This window comes from Apostichopus japonicus, chromosome 17, assembly GCF_037975245.1.
Source record: "Apostichopus japonicus isolate 1M-3 chromosome 17, ASM3797524v1, whole genome shotgun sequence".
Classification (NCBI taxonomy): Eukaryota; Metazoa; Echinodermata; class Holothuroidea; order Aspidochirotida; family Stichopodidae; genus Apostichopus; species Apostichopus japonicus.
The window spans coordinates 32,284,707-32,297,314 of NC_092577.1; the positions used below are offsets into that span (position 1 = coordinate 32,284,707).

A 12,608-nucleotide genomic window follows, 5' to 3' on the forward strand; every position below is an offset into this window, starting at 1 on the left:
TGACCCACTGACCCATTTATGTATGGTTATTCCATCGTAAACACATACGAAACTGATGAAGATAACTGGAATTTTTCCTTTTTAAACCAAGAGACCTTTTCTGATATTCTTTTCGAAATGCTTCAGCAAATTAACAAGCTTACTTTAGCCAGCTGGATAGTCCGGAAGGATTTTTTTTTTAACTCAGCCGCAGTAATAAAGGAAGTTTGCCAGCAAAACAAATTTGGGTGATTTTTTTTAAAGGTGGAAATGGAAGTGAAACAAACGGTAACTGTTAAGTAACTTGTGAAGGTGTTTGAATGACTGTGTGACCAACCGTACCCACACCCTCCTTCCCCTCAGCAGTCCCTCACCTTCCTAAGTCATAACGAGCCCACACAGTTGCAAATAGAGGATTTGCATCTCAGATCTATTTCATACAATTTCGAGAAACGGAACAATGCTACGAGAGCAAAAGGAACCGATAGAGGAGAGGGGACTGATAAAAAACAAACAAGAACCCCCTCCCCGGCCCCCTTGATCGAAGATCTTTTATTCTCTACTTCATAATCAGAACTTCCAGGCTTCTTACGTTCTTCTACTTATCTTTCTTGGCAACTTTTCATCCTATATAGTTTGTTAATAGAAAGCTTATTGATGTAAAAATAAACTTGATAAAACTTGATGTAAAAAATAAACTTAGAAGAGGGAAGAGTAGGACACAATGATTGTGGTAGGTCCATACCTGGGAGGGGCCTCGGGCAAGGGGTCCAGCCCCAATATTTTTCTCCTCCTATCTTCGGCTGAGAGGCCGTCATTTTCGTTCGTTTCCGTCACCTGGTTCTGTTTCCTCTCCTTGTCCACCTTCATGTTATTTAGATCTGCTTGACTTACCAGAGCAACTTTCTTGGATGCTGCAAAAAAAAGTTTAAAAAAAATATATATATCATGTACATTAATTTATCTGGCATCAGTTGTTCCGCTATATACAAATTACACAACTCAAAAACACTTCCCAATAGATTCACTCCTCTCCGACAGCTTGCACTGAATTTTATTTTTGTACCATGCTCGAAACCTTTAAGTAGTCTACATATCGTAAAAACAGTGATCCTTGTTAACATCAGAGACTTTTAGAAAATAGGGACAATATACTTTGCCAGCTGGACAATAAACTTTTGTTGTAAAACAAGGGAAAATCCTGATAAAATCAGGATGTATGGTAACCCTAGATATGACTCTATCGGAATGATGGCAGTTACTGACCTAACAAAAAACCCAGCTATTAACAGAATATTTCTAGTGGATTGGTTTGTGCAAACACTTGCACTGTGAAGTATGTAACTGGCTGATAAAATGAACATGAACATGAACATCTGTTGTAATAGTGTGTTAGGCCTTAATATGTTACGCTGTAAAGAAAGAGCAGGCAGAGGTACACCTGCTACAATAGTAGTATAGGTCCTCATGTTAGGTGGCAAGCATTAAAATTTATCTATCAATGTAAACAGATTCATCACAACATACAATCACTTATCAAACTATTTATAACCAACTCTCCCTCCCTGGAATGTATAATCCTGTGTGTGGTGTGACACTTAAGACCAGTACGGCTGATCCTTGCGTGTCGGGAAACATAACCTTGCAAAAGTTAAAGCCTGATTAACGCTATCTGGATACCAAAAGTAGAGATATTTATCGAGCAAAATGTTTATACAGATTCTTTGAAGATAAAATCATCTCTTTGTGTTCCACGAGTATATTACACTCTAAAAAGAAGATTATGGACAACCGAAAAACGAGGCATGGCAAACACAGAGCTAAATTTTATCGTTTAATTTACAAACAACATATATCTCACTTGATTTTGGTGTTGAGTGAGCTTGTTCGTCTATTTGTTCTTCAAATCGCTTCCACTTATCTTTGAAACCGAGACTCTCCGGTTCGCTCTTCTCTCCGTCTATCCTGAGAGGCTGTTAGAAGGAGAGAAATATTCAAGCAAAATCGTTATCATGTCGGGACGAAGGCTATGACACGTTGCAAGACCTTGTTGGCAAAAACTTCTTGCTTTTGGCATATACAAAAGATCTTCAGGGTTCCAATGAGGTGTATGAATGCGTGTATGTGGAGGGGGGAGGGGAGGGGAGAGAAGAGAGGGGAGGGGAGGTTGGGAATGTGTTCAATATATTAAGAATGCAAGAAGCAGGTTAACTTTTAGCATTTACAAAAGATCTTTGGGGTTCCAATGAGGTGTATGTTTGTGTGTATGTGTGGGGGGGAGGGGGAGAAGAGGGGGAGGGGAGGGGAGGTTGGGAATGTGTTCAATATATGAAGAATGCAAGAAGCAGAGTAACATAAGGTGACTGCAAGACAGCTCGATATCATTGAATAGTTTCCAGTGTTTTTTGGAAATATACGACATTTTTGGAGTAAAAGAGTTTACGTTTTGTTGATGAAAGAAATGGACAGCAAACTATTTGGGTAAAGTATGAGGTTAGTAGATGTTGAATAATTTGTGCAGTTGTAAGCTGAAGATAGTTAAGCATGGCATCATTTCTTAGGTATGACTTTATTGAAGTTTACACCAGCTCTTCATATGTTACCTTACGTAAACAACAACAAATGCAACAACAAACTAAAATGTTTTTGGATGACACAAAGACAAAGATTAAATTCCTTTGTATGAAATGGTGTGTCAAATCTTTTCTAATCTTTTCTTTATCCGAAACAGACCAAAGGGACCTCAGAATAATCTGCTTTCATGGTCGCAAGTAATGAGCTTATAATGACATGATAAAGAACAAACACTTTATCCAAACACGATCATTGATACTGCAAACAAAACCTTTGCTACATTCTTAAATCCTATTTCATCACCAAGGAATGGAATCACACCATCATGAATATTTATAACAGAAATTAGAATATTATTTATCACCATGGTTACTAGTGAGACTTTTCAAATGATACTTCCTCTTTAGATGTCACGATTTATAAGGGATTAAACATATCTCTTTACACTGATGGGACAGAGGAGTATTTGTTCTGCTACTCTATAATTTTTCTTTTTATTATTTTTCAGCTGCATGAAGACTCGAGGTAATTAATTAGCTAATTGATTAAAGACGGATTAATTGGAGAGGGAGGAAAACAATCGTGAAGACAGACTAGCAGAACCCTAAGGCAGGGAATAATTCATTACAGTATTGCATCACAAAATGCTAATGCAAATTGGGCAAATTGCTGTAAATAAGTGCAAAGATTTTATAGATTTTATAACAGTTTTGAACACAGGGACCATAGTGTTTTATCAGTTACCAAAGTTGAGAACTTTCAAAACTTTTACACAAAGAGAAATTGAACACTAAAATATTCCCTTGCAAAGGGTCATGGATGAAGACGATAATTTTGATGAAAATAGAATGATTTTTTTTTACTGATTAAGATTTGAGCAGCTGAAAGTTAAGTCAAAGAGTTCAAATGGAAGGACATTCTGGGAGAAAACACAGTTGAAATATAACTATCCCTCCACAGTTTTTCTCCTACCTCTCCTATTCCCCCGGTTTCTTTCTTCTCTCAATCCCTTGTCTACTAATCCTCTTACATCAATCTGTTTTGTGTTCACCATGCCCATTAACATGTCTGTATTCTGTGTGTGTTTTGGTCCCTTCTGTTACTGTTACTTGTCATTTAGCCTCTGAAGAAGATCCTGCTAGGATCGAAACGTCAGGCCAACTTACTTTTACACACTCTCTTACACAGGCTCTTTAGTGGATAAGCAGTTTGCTAACAGTTTTGTTTTATTTTGAAATATAACTGTGACAGTCTTTGATTTCATGTGTATTATACACTCCACAAACTGTTCTGAATTTACTTTCACCAGTTGCACTTGTATGATGATTTCTCAGGGTTCATTTACTAGAAAATATTACTTGAAAACCTTGTAAACTGCAGAGTTCTTTAAACCTCCATTTACGTACTTCACTGCATGCTGAGAATTTGATTATCATCTGAGAGATATTTTATCCTTCACCAGACATGCAAAACTATGAAGCATGCACAAAGATCATGCCTTCATGCACAACAGTCATACATACAATTAACATTCTAAGAATGATTTACAAATATGACTAAACACTTGTTACCATCACTATACGCAAGTATTTTTGGATACTTATTTTTATACTTCAATCGATTTTATTTTCTATCTATTCTCTTGATCCCTTGACATCAAAAACGACGATGGAGAAACCGTCGAACGAAATGGTTAATTTGAACTTTCTTTTATAAGAAAGACACATTAACCAATTTTAAAGGCAACTTATAAACTCCATTGTTGATATGAATCCTATCACTGATTGGCCAAAAATGCCATAATAGTGTGCTTCAAGTTTTTGTGCTCTCCTTGCACCCCCTCACCAGTCCCCCCCTGGCCTATCCTGGAACAACCTTCTTCCCAAAAGAGAAGCAATAACATCACAGAGAACCTGGTTAAACATGAATCCTCGACAAGCTTGGTATTCTGTTGATGGGAGATCTAGGCCACTAGTGCTATAACTAGCCAATTCAGAACAAGTTCCAATTCAAAGAGAGGTTTTGGTCTAGTCAATTTCTTCTACTCGAGGACTAAATACAGCACAGTGGTAATTCTGTTGTAATTATTTTAACAAATTAATTCTTCCGTGGGGAACACATGTTCCCTAAACCATGAACAGGATGCTTACATATGGTACTGAGTTACATACTAAAACATCAAACACATACATACATACGTACATAATTACAGAAAGGAACATTACAAATATTACTAAAAGTGAAATAGGCGATGACTTCATTTCTGTCAGAACAAGTTGATAAAGAAAGTAGCAGAGAGACACAACAAATGTCATATATAGAAAACAGTTGTGAAGTCAGATCACGAAGTTGGAATTGGGGGTCAGGTGGAGTGGGTAGTAGGGGCCATCTCCAAGCCCCCTACAAAACTCCTCAGCCTTAGAAGAGATACCAAAGAGGGTGACTAGAAAAGATAGGATCACAAACTCTAGAAAAGATCTGTTTACACCACAAAAGAGGACAGATTAAAACAACAGAAAGTATGTCACACGTGTAAAGAGGATTGATATTCCAGTTATATATAGATATATATAGAGATATGGTCCACGAATATGTTACTAATAATGAGTAACGTCAAACAGTGTATATAAACATAGACCGAAATTAATTCCACCACAATGCACGCCACTCAGTATAACTGTTATACCTCTTTAGGAGCTGAGACTCTAGAAGGTTTGAACGCCACCTTGAACGGCCTAGGGGCGACCTCGGGGGTCTTTGAGCTGCCCAGGCGGCTGGCCTTGAGGGCCTCCTTTCTGGCCTCTAGGGCCGACTTGTGTAACGTTACCTCCTGCGGGGTCGCAGAGGGCGACGTTGGCAGTGAATGACTCTCCTTTTGGCGGTTTGCAAAAGATGACAAAAGAGTAAATGCATCAATGATGTCCGATCCATCATACAAATGCCATCTAATATCAACCTAATTTGGAATGATTTAGGATATGTGATCCTGGTCTGAAGGTAAGGTCTTGCTTACCTATGTAAGAGTGGATCCCAACAATCACACATATTAATATCTAGTATCAACCTAACTTGAAACATATTTTTTTTTTATTAACATTACATCTTGGTTTTATGCTATCATGAAGGTTAACCTACAATGACAAGAAATTGCCAAAAATCCTGCTGCTTTCATCAAACACCAAATTTACCTTAAAGTTTGTCAATTCCACTCTATGAAAGACCATGAAGGTCAATACATCCTTACCTTCATGATACAACTTAACAAAAATCCCAATTCCCTTTATCAATACTCAACTTTCATTTAACATTTTCTTTTTTCTATTCAATTTTTCTATTTTAGTGTATAACACCATGAAGGTAACTTCATTCTCACCTATGCACAAGTTTTATTTTTTTCACATTAAAACTATCTAGTATTAAATAATAAACCTTTACATGTTGAGTCTTCAGTGTACATTACTGTAAGGTAAGTTTTGTCTTACCTTAGCCACAATGCTACCAATTCTAATTCATTCTGAGTACAGATCACCTCTTTTAAATTACAGCAATGTTAATCAGACATCACTGCAAATATTTTGGTATTTAGCAAAACATAACTCATACAAAAATGAATAAAACTAAACATCAAAAGTTCCAATGATAGACAAGTTCTCTAAGCTGGTGTTAGTCAATGAAAATCATGCCAAACACAACAGCAGAAGGCATTTAGACGTAACCTCAAATTTCTGCTGGCAATATCATTCATGACTATCAACAGAATTTATCAAAACTAAATATCATACTAAGTCAAAATATATATATACATATATTAAAAAATATAAAAAAAAAAACACCTACCCCTATAGGTATATGATAATCTCTTATTAGAAACTTGGACCAGTAACAACCTTTCACAATTTCGTGGAACTCTCTTTTCTTTGTTTATGTTTTTGCTTGTTTATCAATTCCTTCATCAAGTTGGTTGCATTTCAGCACACATTAAATACATGAGCAACCTTCCCTCACATATTCCAATAAAAAAAATAAAAAAATATGTTGTTTTTCAGTAATAATTACTTTTCCTGATTATCATACAAACTATGTCAAATGTTTCTTCATAGTCATCCATCTCATTATAAAACTACTTTATATGCAAATTATTTACATGCAAATAAAAATGAATTGATATGCAAACTATAGGCTAGGTATATCCACACAGTTGGGGGCAATTTTTGATACACTGTACCTTTATGTCCAGCTGCAAAGCACTTGTACTGGCAGTATGATTGTCATGTTTCTATCAGATGAAGGTTAGGAACTGTTCATACTGTCAGTACGAGTGCTCTGAATCATGATGTGAGGGGACATTATACAGTGGTATTAGCATCAGAATCAGATAAGGTTAAGGAACTGTTCATACTGTCAGTACAAGTGCTTTGAATCATGATGTGAGAGGACAGTAGAAATTTGGTATTAGCATTGGGAAATTTTCCTAAAATGTACTAACAGTATATGAGCTGTATGAATATCATGTTTCTATCAGATAAAGGTTAGGAACTGTTCATACTGTCAGTACGAGTGCTCTGAAGCATGATAATGGTATTAGAATTAGACAATTGTCCCAAATACCTAGTACATCTGTTTATGGACATGTTTTAATTTGAGGCTAATTTAATGTTGATATTTTCATTGTTTATTTTGTTTTTGTTTTTTTGTAATTTAAATTCCAATTTTGAATCTAATCAATAAATCAGACTAGGTTAAGTTTTTTGAAATTTAATCTGAAGATTACAGACCATTATTGATGTAAGACACCTCTTGTGATACTGTCTGATGTTACATGCTAACAACCTATGTTATGCTCATGTATATGCATGTTGGATATATGAATATTTATTACTGTTAATAATATCCTATTATGATTAACTAACCTCTTTTTTGCAATAAAGTGAGGAGCAATTGAAGAAATGCTTATAAACAAACTCTTTAAATCATCCTCTTTTAGAGCAAAAAGCCACTTCACGAAAAAACTGTAGTCCTACCATTTTCAGCATTTTATTTTTGCATCTTTGAACCTATTATTGCAACAATTTGTAGGAAATATTGTATTTTTTCCCCCATCAGTTTGTAATTATTTCAAATATAAACTTAAAATTCAATTTAGTACTGCAAATAATACTAAATTAATGAAATGAACATTTTCAAACTTAGATAAGGGTAAATTCCCCCCCAAAATGGAAACCATATTTCACTTAGTCGAGTAGACTAATCAAGTTCCACATCATTGGAATACCTATCGGACACAGCACATGATCAAATAAAAATTCTCAAAATGTAACTGATGAAAACTAAAAAAACATATTTTGCTATAAATAAATGATGATGTTGGTTTCCAGACAGTCACATCAATGCAACATGCTCGTTATGTAACAATATGCAAATGATCATAATGTCAGCAGGAACCGGTGGCAACTGATGGGAAAAAGAGTGATAAAACACACAAATGGTAGAGTGGGTAGACGTTGGACCAATGTTGGGTTGCTGCTATGTGGAGCATGATCGATTACACATCTATACCAATAATGCACTTTAATATATTTATATATATATATATGTTAATTGCAAACATTATATATGCAGGAAGAACCAAGCAAATTATTTTTTTTAGTAATTTCAAGCAAACTTTTGCATGTCAGCGATCAAATGCAAATTATGCATGTACAGCCATTAATATAAAATCGATTAAGTATTTGCAAAGAGTGATGTTTACATCAATTTCAGCAAGCGGCAACAAGAACAAGAATTAAATAATCGGGGAAGCAGAGGCGGGTTACGACTGACGAAGAGTAGCTTCTTGCATTTTGAAAAAGCAGACGGTCGTGAGTAAATGGGAGGGCTAGATGAGTAAAACAAGCCAAAATGAGTAAGATGAGTAAAAGTAAAAAGCTTTGGTGAGTATGAATGAGTACGAGTGAGCAATTTCTTCATTCAATAGGCTCTACCTCTGAGGACATGGGACTGGCCGATCCGCTAGTCAACGTGCTTGCATTTGACGTCCTGGCGGCCTGTTTGGCTTCGACAATCCTTTCTCGGATTTCTTTGGGCGGGCGTGGCGCTACAGGAGGCGGAGGAGGCTTTTTGATTGGCTACAAAGTTAGAGGATTGAGTGAGTGAGTGGGTGAGTAAGTCGATTTCTACTCTGTTCCGTTAAAATGCAGATGCGCCCCGAGGAGAAAATTGATGGAAGCTTTGAATGGCCAGTAAAAGAAAAGACGATACCCAGCAGAGTTTTGAAAGGCAAAAGAGTTGAACGACGGAAAATATTTCGTGGTGAGAGCAATATGTATCAAGAAAATTTTAGGCTCCTGAAGTGTCAGTTTTCATTGGGTGGACGTTGGTGGGAAGGTGTCAGGGGTTCAAAAACTTTGCAAAATGCATCTACAGGAATTTCACAGACATGAAAGCACTTCAAAAACAGAGAATGTTTAGGACCTCTAGGGTCACCTTCACATTAGTCAAGCATTTTAAGAGGTTAACATTTCTACAAATATGTTTGCAGTCTGTTCTTCCTTTTATAAGAGAGATCTTCCGGGATCTTCCGGTGATCTTCCGGTGATCATTTCGCCAAACCAATGCAGAAAATTTTCTGAATTAGAAGATGAAAACCATATTCTAATAGCACCCTGTTTTGAGCATATTTAATTTCTTTTGTTAATGTATCTGGCAAACAGCAATGTGACTGATATTATCCTAGCAAAATTGAAAATATGCAACTCAGTTGGAAGTAAAAAACTTATTTTTATCTATAAAGGAGTGTAATTGTCCAATGAAAATTCCAATGGCATCAAATCAAAAGGGGATTGTTAAATATACCAGCCACGAACCCTTTAAAAATACTACTTTTGTTGCGATGGTTTGAGCCCCCCCATATGTCCAAAAACATGTGACCAAACGTAAACATATTTAAATTTGATAAATTTGGAGTTTAATGTTATTTAAGCATCTGGCAACAATGGCATGAGTGACATCCATCCTGATTCCAAATTGAAACATGTTACTTTGTGGATGGTTTTTAATACTTTGGAAATATTTTTTTTGGCTTCTGTTATTTTCTTTACACAAGAAGAGATTTCTCTGGATGCACACCGAATCATCTTGAACAATTTTGAAAAGGTTTTGACTTTGAAAATGAAATCAAGAGTTGCTTTAAAATCAAGCGATGATTTCAGTTGAATTTGATGTCGACAAAACTGTCTACCGAAATAAATTTGTCTGAGATGTTTGCTGGCGATTTCTTTAATATTCAGTTGAATGTTTTGAGTTTACAAATGTAGGATACATTTATTTGCGTTAGTTACCATTTAACTTCCAAAGCAGTTACAATTTTCCTGCCATTCACAATATGTGACAGTAGACATATCTATCCCATTACGTAGTTACAAACGCAAAGAAAAGATGGGTAATATTAAAAAATAAAAAAGCAACCATAAAACTATTTGGAACTTGGACAAATAAACCTTGGGTATATCTAACACCAAAGAGGTTAGTTTATCTACATTGGTTGGTTAAATATGCAAAGTACCAAGGCACTGCTGCTCTCCCCTAAAACTACGTATCTTAAGACAATAATTCATTTTTTGTAAGAGACAAATGAAGCGCTCTTTGATCTTGTAGGGCTCAGAGAATGTTTGGGAAACGCGTTAAAGCACATAGACACCATTTCCACCAACACAGACTCTTACCTTGTCGACCGAATCGAGCCTTATTGGGCTGGGAATGTCTTCAACCCCACCGGCGGGGTTGGGATTAACCTCAGCCCCTGCACTGGAGGGGTTGGGGCTGCTTTTTATGGGAGTTTCCACGGTTACAGTGATCTGTTGAAGGGGAGAGTGAGTGACGGGAAGACAGACAACAACGATAACGTTAGTTAGTATCAAAACGGATAATCATAACCAAAATAAACAAAATTAATAAAAAAACGTGAAAGAAAACCAATAATAAAGTGATGGTAGCATCTAACCCCTTCATCCCCCTCCCTCTCTCCCCTTCAATCCCTCCCTCCCCCTCCAACTGCTACCTTCTTCAAAGTGCATTCTGAACACTTTATTTTCACAATGAACCACGTTTTGCATTCTGAAAACTTTATTTGGGTAATGGGGCCAATGTTGCATGTTGTACAGGTTATTTTCATAAATTTCAGATCAACATTTATGGTAATATTCCCTTTGCTGTGAGACCCCAAAAAATTTAAAAGTTCTTTCCTCCTGTACATTTAAAACAATTCCTTTCTTCTGCCCAACGAAACCTACATAATTCTTATCCATAAAATCTGTCAAAATTTCCTATCAAATTTTTTAAGCTTTTCCTCAAATAAACGCAGGCTTTTTATTTTGGACAAATACCTTAAAAGTTGCACTGTTTCCACATTTAAAGTATTAAAACCAAGTAGAACAATCCCCCAAAAAGTACATTTTATCAAGTTTCCCCTCCCCCCCCCTTTTTTGCTGCAAGAATGACACCAACTATTAAGTACAGTTTTAATTTGTTCAATTTAACTATGTTCAAAGAAATCTTTCCATCACCTTACCCTGTTATGAATATTAGTCAACATTGATCAGTCCCGTCACCAAAATACGTCTATAAATATAAAAAAAAAATGTCTCAATCATGCAAAAAAAGAGACAAAAAACCCACAGCAAAGCCGATGTCAGTCCATGAATCTCCCTCCACCTGTCAGGGAAATCTGTCAAACATGCGCAATAAAATAAACACCAAATGATTCAAACATCCCCAACACATGTTAATTTAACATATGATACAAAAAACAGGACATGATGGAAAAAAAAGTTGAAATTAATGATACTTTGCAGAGGACATTTTCCTCTCTCCGTGTCTCCACACATGATATATACACATTAGATTCTGCTACAGAAAAAAATCTTTCCATTGGAGAAGAAAAAAAGTGGTGACTAATAGTGTACAATATTACATTGATATATCGTATATATATGGCTATTATTAAATGAGATATAGCACTAGAATATGAGTGGCACATAGTAAGATGTGACGTCACATACTGTGTTTGGCTATATGGAGGTATAGAGATACACTGTAAGGTTATGTGTTAAACTGGAAATAGAGTACATAGTTCCATTCATGCCAGTTTATATATAATATGCAGATATTGGTATTCAGCAGTAAAGACTCTATCAGTACTGGTACACAGTGAAAAGAGGTAAACGACTAAGAATAGTTAGAGTAGAGCAGAGCACACTGAAGTGAAAACAATCATATGTTTTCCATTCACATGTAGTGCGTTGTATTGACTAAGAATGACAAGAGAGCTGTCACTGTTACAGGTAAGTTAGGTAACTGGGTTCTGGTTAGGTAACAAGGTAAAGTGGGTTCTGTTTACGTAACTGGGGTCTGTTGAGGTAAATAGGTAACTGGGTGGTAAAGGTTATTAGGTAACTGGGTTATGGTTAGGTAACTGGCTCTGTGTAGGTAACTAGGTGACTAGCTCTGTGTAGGTAATTGGCTCTGTGCAGGTAACTGGGTTCTGTTTAGGTACCTGGGTTCTGTTTGGTAACTATGCAACTGGGTTCTGTTTGGTAACTATGCAACTGGGTTCTGGTTAGGTAACTAGGTAACTGGCTCTGTGTAGGTAACTAGGTGACTAGCTCTGTGTAGGTAACTGGCTCTGTGCAGGTAACTGGGTTCTGTTTAGGTACCTGGGTTCTGTTTGGTAACTATGCAACTGGGTTCTGTTTGGTAACTATGCAACCGGGTTCTGTTTAGGTAACTAGGTAACTGGCTCTGTGTAGGTAACTAGGTGACTGGCTCTGTGTAGGTAACTGGCTCTGTGCAAGTATCTGGGTTCTGTTTAGGTAACTGATTCTGTTTTGGTAACTATGTAACTGGGTTCTGTTTAGGTAACTCAGTAACTGGCTCTGTGTAGGTACATGGTTCTCTGTAGGAAAGTAGGTAACTGGTACCTGTGAGTAGGAGGATGGAGTGTGTACAGATTCCTTCATCATGGTACATATCCATACATCTTATCAATGTTGCCAAATTGC

The 12,608-nt window shown here is 36.4% G+C and overlaps 1 protein-coding gene across 20 annotated transcripts in view; it reads right to left on the bottom strand.

The window, feature by feature from the left end:
- LOC139954928 (protein scribble homolog) overlaps positions 1–12,608 on the bottom strand; it is a 121,899-nt gene that overhangs the window by 14,103 nt on the left and 95,188 nt on the right. For 13 of the 20 annotated variants that reach the window (XM_071954931.1, XM_071954922.1, XM_071954941.1 and 10 more), the window contains 5 exons: positions 10,275–10,406; positions 8,535–8,678; positions 5,240–5,425; positions 1,841–1,952; positions 725–893 (listed from right to left, as the gene is read on the bottom strand). In XM_071954931.1, the coding sequence (XP_071811032.1) occupies positions 725–893; positions 1,841–1,952; positions 5,240–5,425; positions 8,535–8,678; positions 10,275–10,406 (743 nt within the window). The remainder of the gene's footprint in view (positions 1–724; positions 894–1,840; positions 1,953–5,239; positions 5,426–8,534; positions 8,679–10,274; positions 10,407–12,608) is intronic. The other 7 variants (XM_071954940.1, XM_071954938.1, XM_071954939.1 and 4 more) reach the window with 4 other exon arrangements.